This window comes from Zosterops lateralis (assembly GCF_965231275.1).
Source record: "Zosterops lateralis genome assembly, chromosome: 27".
Taxonomy (NCBI): Eukaryota; Metazoa; Chordata; class Aves; order Passeriformes; family Zosteropidae; genus Zosterops; species Zosterops lateralis.
The window spans coordinates 659,610-672,627 of record NC_139787.1 but is presented as its reverse complement, the minus strand read 5'-3'; the positions used below and the strand labels follow the sequence as shown (position 1 = coordinate 672,627).

General features: G+C 44.2%; 1 protein-coding gene across 1 annotated transcript; it reads left to right on the top strand.

The window, feature by feature from the left end:
• Nucleotides 1-3,024: 3,024 nt before the first annotated feature.
• Nucleotides 3,025-4,417, top strand: LOC310919460 (uncharacterized protein; the record flags this gene model as incomplete). The annotated part of the gene is made up of 2 exons (XM_083878827.1): nucleotides 3,025-3,867; nucleotides 4,283-4,417. The coding sequence occupies exons 1-2, from the start codon at nucleotides 3,292-3,294 to the stop codon at nucleotides 4,415-4,417; spliced, it is 711 nt and encodes a 236-aa protein (XP_083734953.1). The 5' UTR covers nucleotides 3,025-3,291.
• Nucleotides 4,418-13,018: the final 8,601 nt, after the last annotated feature.

The window sequence follows — 13,018 nt, the reverse complement described above, 5'->3', positions numbered from 1 at the left end:
TCAGGGCTCTATAAAAGCTCTGAATCCTTTTGGCATCTCATATTTTGCTCCGTTTGGGCAGCGATTTTATTCTCTGGAGAGCAGGTGAGGTTCTGTCGGGTCCTTTTTTTGGGTCTGGATTTTTTTGGGGGGAGGGGTCACATCTGGATTTTTTTGGGGAGGGGTCACATCTGGATTTTCAAACCATGAAAGAAGCTCTGGGGTGGGATTTATGGTGATGGTGGTGCCTTGTGGTTGGTTTTGTCCTTGGAGGTGAAAAAACAAAGGCAAGGGAAGGGTTTGGATGAGATTTGGGCAGAATCCGGGCAGGGAATTCCCTCTGGATCCAGGTTTGTAGTTTTGGAGCCTTGAACACTGAGAATTTTAGATTTTTCTGGCACCGACCCTGAAAAAAACACTGAATTTGACCTGAGGCCTTGGGAAAGGCTCCCAAAATTGGGATTATGGGGGTGTGTAGCCTTGGTTCAGTGCCTGGGGTGTTTTGATTTTGATTTTCTAAAATTCTTTTCCCTTTTTTTGGGTGGAGGGTTTGGATTTTTTTGGGGAGGGGTCACATCTGGATTTTTTGGGGGGAGGGGTCACATCTGGATTTTCAAACCATGAAAAAAGCTCTGGGGTGGGATTTACGGCGATGGTGGTGCCTTGTGGTTGGTTTTGTCCTTGGAGGTGAAAAAACAAAGGCAAGGGAAGGGTTTGGATGAGATTTGGGTGGAATCCGGGCAGGGAATTTCCTCTGGATTCAGGTTCAAAGTGTTGGAGCCTTGAACACTGAGAATTTTACATTTTTCTGGCACCGACCCCAAAGAAAAAACACTGAATTTGACCTGAGGCCTTGAAAAAGGCTCCCAAAATTGGGATTATGGGGGTGTGTGGCCTTGGCTCAGTGCCTGGGGTGTTTTGATTTTGGTTTTCTAAAATTCTTTTCCCTTTTTTTGGGTGGAGGGTTTGGATTTTTTGGGGGGAGGGGTCACATCTGGATTTTTTTGGGGAGGGGTCACATCTGGATTTTCAAACCATGAAAAAAGCTCTTGGGTGGGATTTACAGAGGTGTCACCACATCTGGTGGTTGGTTTTGTCCTTGGAGGTGAAAAAACAAAGGCAAGGGAAGGGTTTGGATGAGATTTGGGTGGAATCCGGGCAGGGAATTCCCTCTGGATCCAGGTTTGTAGTTTTGGAGCCTTGAACATTGAGAATTTTAGATTTTTCTGGCACCGACCCCAAAGAAAAAACACTGAATTTGACCTGAGGCCTTGAAAAAGGCTCCCAAAATTGGGATTATGGGGGTGTGTGGCCTTGGCTCAGTGCCTGGGGTGTTTTGATTTTGATTTTCTAAAATTCTTTTCCCTTTTTATGGGTGAGGGGTCTGGATTTTTTGGGGGGAGGGGTCACATCTGGATTTTTTTGGGGAGGGGTCACATCTGGATTTTCAAACCATGAAAAAAGCTCTTGGGTGGGATTTACGGAGGTGTCACCACATCTGGTGGTGCCTTGTGGTTGGTTTTGTCCTTGGAGGTGAAAAAACAAAGGCAAGGGAAGGGTTTGGATGAGATTTGGGTGGAATCCGGGCAGGGAATTCCCTCTGGATCCAGGTTTGTCGTTTTGGAGCCTTGAACACTGAGAATTTTAGATTTTTCTGGGTTCACAGGCACTGACCATGAAGAAAATACTGAATTTGACCTGAGGCCTTGGAAAAGGCTCCCAAAATTTGGATTATGGGGGTGTGTGGCCTTGGCTCAGTGCCTGAGGTGTTTTGATTTTGGTTTTCTAAAATTCTTTTCCCTTTTTTTGGGTGGAGGGTTTGGATTTTTTTGGGGAGGGGTCACATCTGGATTTTTTTGGGGAGGGGTCACATCTGGATTTTCAAACCATGAAAAAAGCTCTTGGGTGGGATTTACGGTGATGGTGGTGCCTTGTGTTTGGTTTTGTCCTCGGAGGTGAAAAAACAAAGGCAAGGGAAGGGTTTGGATGAGATTTGGGTGGAATCCGGGCAGGGAATTCCCTCTGGATCCAGGTTTGTAGTTTTGGAGCCTTGAACACTGAGAATTTTAGATTTTTCTGGCACCGACCCCAAAGAAAAAACACTGAATTTCACCTGAGGCCTTGGAAAAGGCTCCCAAAATTGGGATTATGGGGGTGTGTAGCCTTGGCTCAGTGCCTGGGGTGTTTTGGTTTTCTAAAATTCGTTTTGGTTTTCTAAAATTCTTTTCTCAGAGAGTTTTCTGTAAATGAGAAAAGTTAAATTTGTAAATTGTACCTTTGGTATTAATTCCTTTCCCCCGGGAGGGATTTTCTTCTTGATGTCCCTCAGCTCTGACCAATGGGATTGAAATAAAATTGGTGAATTTTCGTTGTTTTCACTGATGAAATTGGTCTGTGTAGAATAGTATTAAAAAAAAAAAGAAAAAAAGACATCCCAAAAATATGCAATACTTAAAAATGTGCAATACTTAAAAATGTGTAATACTTAAAAATGTACAATACTTAAAAATGTGCAATATTTAAAATTTAAAATATAAATACTTAATACTTAAAAATATAGATACTTAAAACTTGCAATACTTAATACTTAAAAATTCTTAAAAGTGTGCAATACTTAAAAATGTGTAATATTTAAAAGTGTGCAATACTTAAAAGTGTGTAATATTTAAAAATGTGCAATATTTTAAAATATGCAATAGTTAAAATTGTGCAATACTTAAAAATCTGAGATACTTAAAAATATACAATACTTAAAAATGTGCAACAGTTAAAATTGTGCAATACTTAAAAATGTGCAATATTTAAAAATATGTAATATTTAAAAGTGTTTAATACTTAAAAGTGTGCAATATTTAAAATGTGTAATATTTTAAAATGTGCAATATTTAAAAGTGCACAATAGTTAAAAATGTGCAATATTTAAAAATGTGTAATATTTTAAAATATGTAATATTTTAAAATATGCAATATTTTAAAACATGCAAGACTTAAAAATATGCAACACTTAAAACTATGCAACACTTAAAAACACGCAACACTCAAAAACACATAAAAAAACCCACTCTAAACCCCCATTTTTTAATTTTTTTTTTTTTTTAATTAAACAAACCCAGAACAAACCCTAACCCCAACCCACCATTTTTTTCCTCCAGTTTATTTTTCCCCCCCCTTTTTTCCAACCCCCACCATGATCTACTCCTCGGGCCGAGAATCCATTGTGGTTTTTTTTTTAATTAAACAAAACCAGAACAAACACTAACCCCAACCCACCATTTTTTCCTCCAGTTTATTTTTTCCTTTTCCAACCCCACCATGATCTACTCCTCGGGCCGAGAATCCTTTTTCAACCTCAACTCCACGTGGTACGACCCGTCGGGCTCGTGGCTGGACACGCGTCGAACTCCTTTTCGTTACGGCTACACCAACTGCTGCTCCTCCGGGAACTGCTCCAACGAGGGAGTCCAGGGCATGTGCGGCCACGATTATCGGCATTACGGCTACCGGCAACCCCGATGCGCCGAGCGTTGTCATGGATCGTCTTCTTCCTCTTGCCATGGGGCCGGATCGGGGTGTGGGGTCAGGAGACCCTCCTATGGTTATGGGGGGTCTGGGGGATGTCAGGGTTACGGGGGGTCGGTGTGTTCCGAGAGGTGTCACCGCGGAGGGTCGTCGGGGTCGTGTCATGGACAAGGGGGTGGGTGTGTCAGGAGACCCTCCTGTGGTTATGGGGGGTCTGGGGGATGTCAGGGTTACGGGGGGTCGGTGTGTTCCGAGAGGTGTCACCGCGGAGGGTCGTCGGGGGGTCAGGCGTGTTGTGGGGACAATGTGCGGAGTGGGACGGTGCAGGTGTGTCCCCAACCGGTGCAGGTGTGTCCCCAGCCGGTGCAGGTGTGTCCCCAACCGGTGCAGGTCTGTCCCCAACCGGTGCAGACCATCCCGGTGCAGAGTTGTCCCCAACCAGTGAAAGGTTGTCCCCAACAAGTGAAGAGCATCCCAGTGAAGAGTTGTCCCCAACCAGTTCAGGTCTGTCCCCAACAAGTGAAGTGCTGTCCCCAACCAGTCCCGGTGCAGGTCTGTCCCCAGCCAGTGAAGAGTTGTCCCCAACAAGTGAAGAGTTGTCCCCAACCAGTTCAGGTCTGTCCCCAACCAGTGAAGAGCATCCCAGTGAAGAGTTGTCCTCAACAAGTCAAGAGTTGTCCCCAACCAGTGAAATGTTGTCCCCAACCAGTGAAGAGCATCCCAGTCCAGGTCTGTCCCCAGCCAGTCCCGGTCCAGGTCTGTCCCCGTCCCTGTCCCCCCCCAGTCCAGGTCTGTCCCCGTCCCTGTCCCCCCCCAGCCCAGCAAAGCTTTGTCCCGGTCACCAAAGGCATCCCCTGCCCTCAGCAGAAAATCTGCCAAATTCCAGCCCAGAAAATCAAATAAAAGACGTAAAGAATGAACGGGGACGAAAAAAAAGAGGGTTTGTCCCCTCCCCGCCTTGCGTTGTCACCAAATCTCTGCTCTGTCCCTTTCGCTCGTAACGCGTTCCCCAAGTTGTGACCCACCCACGGGTGGAATTTATTTTTCATCCCAGAAGTGGAGGCAATAAAATAAAAAATCTCCTCTTGCATCTCTGAATTTATTTTTTTTTTTTTTAATCCTCTTCATCCATCTGAGCGGTTTTGGGTCCTTCTGGTGGCCAAATTTGGGTTTGCAGCGGCCAAAAAAGGAGGTTCTGGGGTTGGTTCCACCTGGTGGCTCCTCGTTCCTCACTCCAGGTGAATTTCCAGGCCGGTAAAATAACAGTTTTCATCACGGGGTGTTTGTGCAAGGGGGTAATTAAATGGAAATAAAGTTTAGGGTAAACCCTAAACCCCAAACGACTTCATAAAACCGACCTCCGAATTACAAAAATAACCCCAAAATTACCCCTAAAAACCCCCAAATTACCCCTAAAAAAACCCCAAATTACCCCTAAAAAAACCCATTTCTCGCTCAGAACTCCATCAGTGGGTCCAGAGATGCCCCTCAAAGGACCAGGAGGTTTTTAGGGGATTCAGGGACCGACTGTGGGGTCGGGGATCTCGGGGAGAGAAACCTAAACCCTAAACCCAAACCCAAACCCTAAACCCAAACCCCAAACTCTAAACCCTAAAAAATCCGAAACCCCAAACGACTTCATAAAACCGACCCCCAAATTACAAAAAAAAAAAAAAAAATTACAAAAAAACCCCAAATTACCCCTAAAAAAACCCCCAAATTACCCCTAAAAAACCCCCAAATTACCCCTAAAAAAACCCCAAATTACCCCTAAAAAACCCCCAAATTACCCCTAAAAAAACCCCAAATTACCCCTAAAAAAACCCCGAATTACCCCTAAAAATACCCCAAATTTACCCCTAAAAAAAACCATTTCTCGCTCAGAACTCCATCAGTGGGTCCAGAGATGCCCCTCAAAGGACCAGGAGGTTTTTGGGGGATTCAGGGACCGACTGTGGGGTCGAGGATCTCGGGGAGAGAAACCTAAACCCAAACCCTAAACCCAAACCCTAAACCCTAAACCCAAACCCTAAACCCTAAACCCTAAACCCAAACCCTAAACCCAAACCCCAAACCCTAAACCGTAAACCCTAAACGACTTCATAAAACCAACCTCCAAATTACAAAAAAAAAAACCCCAAATTACCCCTAAAAAACCCCCAAATTACCCCTAAAAAAACCCCAAATTACCCCTAAAAAAAACCAAAATTACCCCTAAAAAAAACCAAAACTACCCCTGAAAAAACCCCAAATTACCCCTAAAAAACCCCAAATTACCCCTAAAAAAACCCCAAATTACCCCTAAAAATCCCATTTATCATTCAGAATTTTATCAGTGGGTCCAGAGATGCCCCTCAAAGGACCAGGAGGTTTTTAGGGGATTCAGGGACCGACTGTGGGGTCGAGGATCTCGGGGAGAGAAACCTAAACCCTAAACCCAAACCCTAAACCCAAACCCTAAACCCAAACCCTAAACCCAAACCCTAAACCCAAACCCTAAACCCTAAACCCTAAACCCTAAAAAATCCGAAACCCCAAACAACTTCATAAAACCGACCCCCAAATTACAAAAAAAACCCCAAATTACCCCTAAAAAACCCCATTTCTCTCTCAGTGGCTCCAGAGATGCCCCTGAAAGGACCAGGAGGTTTTTAGGGGATTCAGGGACCGACTGTGGGGTCGGGGATCTCGGGGAGAGAAACCTAAACCCTAAACCCTAAACCCAAACCCTAAACCCAAACCCTAAACCCTAAACCCTAAACCCTAAACCCTAAACCCAAACCCTAAACCCAAACCCTAAACCCAAACCCAAACCCCAAACCCTAAACCCTAAACCCTAAACCCAAACCCTAAACCCAGACCCTAAACCCAAACCCTAAACCCTAAACCCTAAACCCTAAACCCAAACCCTAAACCCCAAACCCTAAACCCTAAACCCAAACCCTAAACCCAAACCCTAAACCCAAACCCCAAACCCTAAACCCTAAAAAATCCGAAACCCCAAACGACTTCATAAAACCGACCCCCAAATTACAAAAAAAAAAAAAAACAAATTACAAAAAAACCCCAAATTACCCCTAAAAAAACCCCCAAATTACCCCTAAAAAAACCCCCAAATTACCCCTAAAAAACCCCCAAATTACCCCTAAAAAAAACCAAATTACCCCTAAAAAAACCCCAAATTACCCCTAAAAAAACCCCAAATTACCCCTAAAAAAACCCCGAATTACCCCTAAAAATACCCCAAATTTACCCCTAAAAAAAACCATTTCTCGCTCAGAACTCCATCAGTGGGTCCAGAGATGCCCCTCAAAGGACCAGGAGGTTTTTAGGGGATTCAGGGACCGACTGTGGGGTCGAGGATCTCGGGGAGAGAAACCTAAACCCAAACCCTAAACCCAAACCCCAAACCCTAAACCGTAAACCCTAAACGACTTCATAAAACCAACCTCCAAATTACAAAAAAAAAAACCCCAAATTACCCCTAAAAAACCCCCAAATTACCCCTAAAAAAACCCCAAATTACCCCTAAAAAAAACCAAAATTACCCCTAAAAATACCCCAAATTACCCCTGAAAAAACCCCAAAATTACCCCTAAAAATCCCATTTATCACTCAGAATTTTATCAGTGGGTCCAGAGATGCCCCTCAAAGGACCAGGAGGTTTTTAGGGGGTTCAGGGACCGACTGTGGGGTCGGGGATCTTGAGGAGAGAAACCTAAACCCAAACCCTAAACCCAAACCCTAAACCCAAACCCTAAACCCTAAACCCAAACCCTAAACCCTGAACCCTAAACCCAAACCCTAAACCCAAACCCTAAACCCAAACCCAAACCCTAAACCCAAACCCTAAACCCAAACCCTAAACCCTAAAAAATCCGAAACCCCAAACGACTTCATAAAACCGACCCCCAAGTTACAAAAATAAACCCAAAATTACCCCTAAAAAACCCCATTTCTCGCTCAGAATGGTCTCAATGGGTCCAGAGATGCCCCTCAAAGGACCAGGAGGTTTTTAGGGGATTCAGGGACCGACTGTGGGGTCGGGGATCTCGGGGAGAGAAACCTAAACCCTAAACCCTAAACCCAAACCCTAAACCCTAAACCCAAACCCTAAACCCTAAAAAATCCAAAACCCCAAACAACTTCATAAAACCAACCCCCAAATTACAAAAAAAAAAACCCCAAATTACCCCTAAAAAACCCCCAAATTACCCCTAAAAAAACCCCAAATTACCCCTAAAAAAAACCAAAATTACCCCTAAAAATACCCCAAATTACCCCTGAAAAAACCCCAAAATTACCCCTAAAAATCCCATTTATCACTCAGAATTTTATCAGTGGGTCCAGAGATGCCCCTCAAAGGACCAGGAGGTTTTTAGGGGGTTCAGGGACCGACTGTGGGGTCGAGGATCTCGGGGAGAGAAACCTAAACCCTAAACCCTAAACCCAAACCCTAAACCCAAACCCTAAACCCAAGCCCTAAACCCTAAACCCAAACCCTAAACCCAAACCATAAACCCAAACCCTAAACCCTAAACCCAAACCCTAAACCCTAAACCCTAAAAAATCTGAAACCCCAAACGACTTCATAAAACCAACCCCCAAATTACGAAAAAAAAAACCCAAATTACCCCTAAAAAAACCCCAAATTACCCCTAAAAAAACCCATTTCCCACTCAGTGAGTCCAGAGATGCCCCTTAAAGGACCAGGAGGTTTTTGGGGGATTCAGGGACCAACTGTGGGGTCGTGAATCTTGGGGAGAGAAACCTAAACCCGAGACTTCATAAAACCGACCTCCAAATTACAAAAATAAACCCCAAAATTACCCCTAAAAAAACCCATTTCTCGCTCAGAATGGTCTCAATGGGTCCAGAGACGCCCCTCAAAGGACCAGGAGGTTTTTAGGGGGTTCAGGGACCGACTGTGGGGTCAGGGATCTTGGGGAGAGAAACCTAAACCCAAACCCTAAACCCAAACCCTAAACCCTAAACCCTAAACCCAAACCCTAAACCCAAACCCCAAACCCTAAACCGTAAACCCTAAACGACTTCATAAAACCAACCTCCAAATTACAAAAAAAAAAACCCCAAATTACCCCTAAAAAACCCCCAAATTACCCCTAAAAAAACCCCAAATTACCCCTAAAAAAAACCAAAATTACCCCTAAAAAAAACCAAAATTACCCCTAAAAAAACCCCAAAATTACCCCTAAAAATCCCATTTATCACTCAGAATTTTATCAGTGGGTCCAGAGATGCCCCTCAAAGGACCAGGAGGTTTTTAGGGGATTCAGGGACCGACTGTGGGGTCGTCAAATCCCCGTCCCGTCCCCAATCCCAGGTTCCCCCAGGTGTTTGTCCCCGTCGCCGACACAAAGGACGGAACAGGTTTATCCCCATCGGAGCGATCAGGGCGTTAATTAATCGTGAATAATGAGTTTCACAAGGATTTCCATTCTCTTCCCCCACGTTTGTGAAATATCCCCGATCCCGGGGTTTCCTCATCCATCGATCCCGGTGATTCAGATCGAGGAGTTTTCCGGACTCTGAGTTTGGTTTTAATTTAATTTGGGTGGTTTTTAATATCCCGGTGATTCGGATCGAGGAGTTTTCCGCACTCTGAGTTTGGTTTTAATTTAATTTGGGTGGCTTTTTAATATCAAAAGTCGTTTCTGGAATCCTGTGGGAGGTTCAGGCCTGGAGCTCTCAATGGGCAGGAAGACATTTTTTTTTCGCAAAGAGATTTTTGTCCCTAAAAGAGATTTTTGTCCCCAAAAGAGATTTTTGTCCCCAAAGAGATTTTTGTCCCCAAAAGAGATTTTTGTCCCAAAAGAGATTTTTGTCCCCAAAGAGATTTTTGTCCCCAAAGGAAATCCCGATGTCCTCCTGCTCCCACCTGGATGTTTTCTGGATTTTACGGGGTTTAAAATTCCCTTTTTTTGGGTCAAAAGTCTTTGAGTAAAGAAAGGACCAGCTTGAAGAATTCCAACTCCGTTTTTAGTGTTTCTCTGCTGAATTTATTCAGAATTTTTGGCGGTTTTTTTATGCTACGTCCTGTCCAAATAGGCAGAAAGAAACTTTTGTCCCCAAAAATCCCGATGTCCTCCCGCTCCCACCTGGTTTTCTGGATCTTACGGGGTTTTAAATTCCTTCTTTTTGGGTCAAAAGCCTTTGAGTGAAGAAAAGACCATCTTGAAGAATTCCAACTCTGTTTTTGGTGCATCTCTGCTGAATTTATTCAGAATTTTTGGTGGTTTTTTGATGCCACGCCCTGTCCAAATAGGCAGAAAGAAAATTTGTCCTCAAAGCAAAATGTTAAGGATGAAAATCCCAATGTCTTCACACTCCCACCTGGATTTTCTCCACATCCTTCGGGGTTTTAAATCCCTTTTTTTTGGGCCAAAAGCCTTTGAGTAAAAAAAGGACCAACTTGAAGAATCCCAACTCTGTTTTTAGTGCATCTCTACTGAATTTATTCAGAATTTTTGTCGATTTTTCAACGCCCTTGTCCAAATACGTTTATTTTTACCGCCCACCACCGCGACCTTTTTTTTTTTCGCTCCTTTTTCCCTTTTAATTCTGAATTCCCCCACAATTCCCACCCGGTCCCTTCTCAGGTTTGATTTTAAACACACACAAAAAAAAAAAAAAAAAAAAAATAAAATAAAATAAAATAAAATAAAATAAAATAAAATAAAATAAAATTTCACCATCAAAGCTGACAAAAGCTGACCTGGCCAGGCGTGGTTGACAATTAACATTTTTTTTTTATGGAGTAACGACGTCGATGTCGGGATATCGGGATATCGATCTGCTCCTTTCCGTGACTCAAAACAGCAGCACAAAAACCTCCCAATTATCCAAATGAGCAATCAGGTCCCTCCAGTGGGGCCCCAGCTGGTTTCCGGAGGAGAATCCTGAGCTGGGATATAAAAACCCTCACTCTGAGTTTCTCCTCAGCGTCTCCAACTCCGAGGAATCTCATCTCCAGCTCCGTCTGATCCAGGTGAGTCCAAATTTATCTGATTTTTTGGGGATTTTTGGTGTTTTCCCTGAGTTCCTCAAGGGATTTTTTATTTTTTCTGATCCAGGTGAGTCCAAATCTATCAGATTTTTGGGGGATTTTTGGTGTTTTACAGCTTTTATCTGAGTTTCTCAGGGGATTTTTCTTTTTTTCCGTCTTGTTTTATTCTCAGTCCTTTTGCTGAGAGGGAAAATATTCTTGGCTGGGGTGGGTGAGGGATCTGGAGTCTGTCCAGTTCCTCTCTTTGAATTTTTTCTCTGATGTACGAAGAGGAAAAGCTCAAAGAGGCACCACGGGGCAGGTGTGGGGTGAGAATTCTGGTCTCCTGCTCCGGAGATCGGCTCCGAGCCGCGGAACCAAAAAATTGTGGAGCCACAAAATTGTGGAGCCACAAAAATCATGGAGACAAAAAATTGTGGAGCCACAAAATTGTGGAGCCACAAAATCGTGGAGCCACAAAATTGTGGAACCAAAAAAATTGTGGAACCAAAAAAATCAGAGAACCACAAAATTGTGGAACCACAAAAATCATGGAGGCAAAAAATTGTGGAACCAAAAAATGGTGGAACCACAAAATCGTGGAACCACAAAAATCACAGAACCAAAAAAATCATGGAATTCCTTCTTTTTGGGCCGAAAGCCTTTGAGTAAAGAAAGGACCAGCTTGGAGAATCTCAACTCATGATTTCCATGGAATCGAAGGGTTTGGCTTTAGGAGGGGCCTCAAAACCACCTCTCTGATTTTAGGGACACCCCAAAACCTCCTTTTACCCAACAAGGGACCTCAAAACCACCTTTGTTATTTTTAGGGACACCCCAATACCTCCGTTTACCTCCAAGGGACCTCAAAACCAACTTTCTTATTTTTAGGGACACCCCAATACCTCCTTTTACCCCTGAAGGACCTCAAAACCCCCTCTCTGATTTTAGGGACACCCCAATACCTCCGTTTACCTCCAAGGGACCTCAAAACCAACTTTCTTATTTGTAGGGACACCCCAATACCTCAAAATCACCTCTCTGATTTTAGGGACACCCCAATCCCTCCTTTTACCCCCGGGGGACCTCAAAACGAACTTTCTTATTTTTAGGGACACCCCAATCCCTCCTTTTACCCATGAGGGACCTCAAAACCACCTTTCTTATTTTTAGGGACACCCCAATACCTCAAAACCACCTCTCTGATTTTTAGGGACACCCCAATCCCTCCTTATCCCCAACTCCCACCCAACTCAACCTCAGGACAATTCCCACATCCTTCGATTCATCACGGATCGATTTTTTCCGGCAGATTCTCCAACCATGTGCTCCCGCCAGGACAGGGACCAGTGTCACCAGCAGGAACAATCCTCCTGCCACGGCGGCGTCACCTCCGGGTGTCACAGCAGCGGTGGCACCTCTGGGTGTCACAGGAGCGGCGGCGGCTCCGGATGCGGCGGAAATTCCGGATCCGGTTGCCACAGGAGCTCTGGATCCAGTTGTGGAAATTCCGGATCCAGTTGTGGAAATTCCGGATCCAGTTGCCATGGAAATTCCGGATCCGGTTGCCATGGCACCACCGGATCCTGCCATGGGCAGCCCCAGCAGTGCCAACAGCAAATTTATCAAATCTCCAAGAGGAATTGATGGTCCCACAATCCACAGGTGACCCACGGGATGATCCTGTGTCGGGAAAGTTCCGCGTCCATCCCGCGCCGTGATTTGCGCGTCACCCCAAGCGAATTTCCCGGGAAAATTTGGGTCCTTTTTTTTCCTTTTTTTCCTCCTCCCCTGGTGAGTTCTGGAATCCGTCCCAAGTGTCTTTGTGGATGGTGAAATAAATTCTGTTTGTGCCGGCAGAGTTTTGTCTGGATCAGTCTTGTTTGAGCTACAACGATCGGTAATTTGGGGGAGGTTTTTTGGGCTGAAGAGTTTCATAGACAAAAAATCCCTTTTTTATTTTTCTTTTTGGGTTTTTGGTGGGGGTTTTTAGTTTGGTTTGGGGTGGTTTTTGATTGGGGATTTTTTAGGGGTTTTTTTGGTTTGGTTTGGGGTTTTTTTGTTTTATTTGGGGTGTTTTTGGTGGGTTTTTATATTCTTTTGTTTTGGTTGGTTGGGGTTTTTTGTTTTGGTGGGATTTTTTTGGTGGTTTTTATTTTCTTTTGTGTTTTTTGGTTGGGGATTTTTGGTTTGGTTTGGTTTGGTTTGGTTTGGTTTGGATTGGAGGTTTTTTTGGTTTTGGTGGGGGTTTTTTTCGTGGCTTTTATTTTCTTTTGTTCGGTTTGGTTGGGGGTTTTTTTATTGGGGTTTTGGGGGGTTTTTTGGGGTTTTTGGGGTCCAGTTGCCATGGAAATTCCGGATCCGGTTGCCATGGAAATTCCGGATCTGGTTGCCATGGAAATTCCGGCTCCAATTGCCATGGAAATTCCGGATCCAGTTGCCATGGAAATTCCGGATCCGGTTGCCATAGAAATACCGGATCCGGTTGCCATGGAAATTCCGGATCTGGTTGCC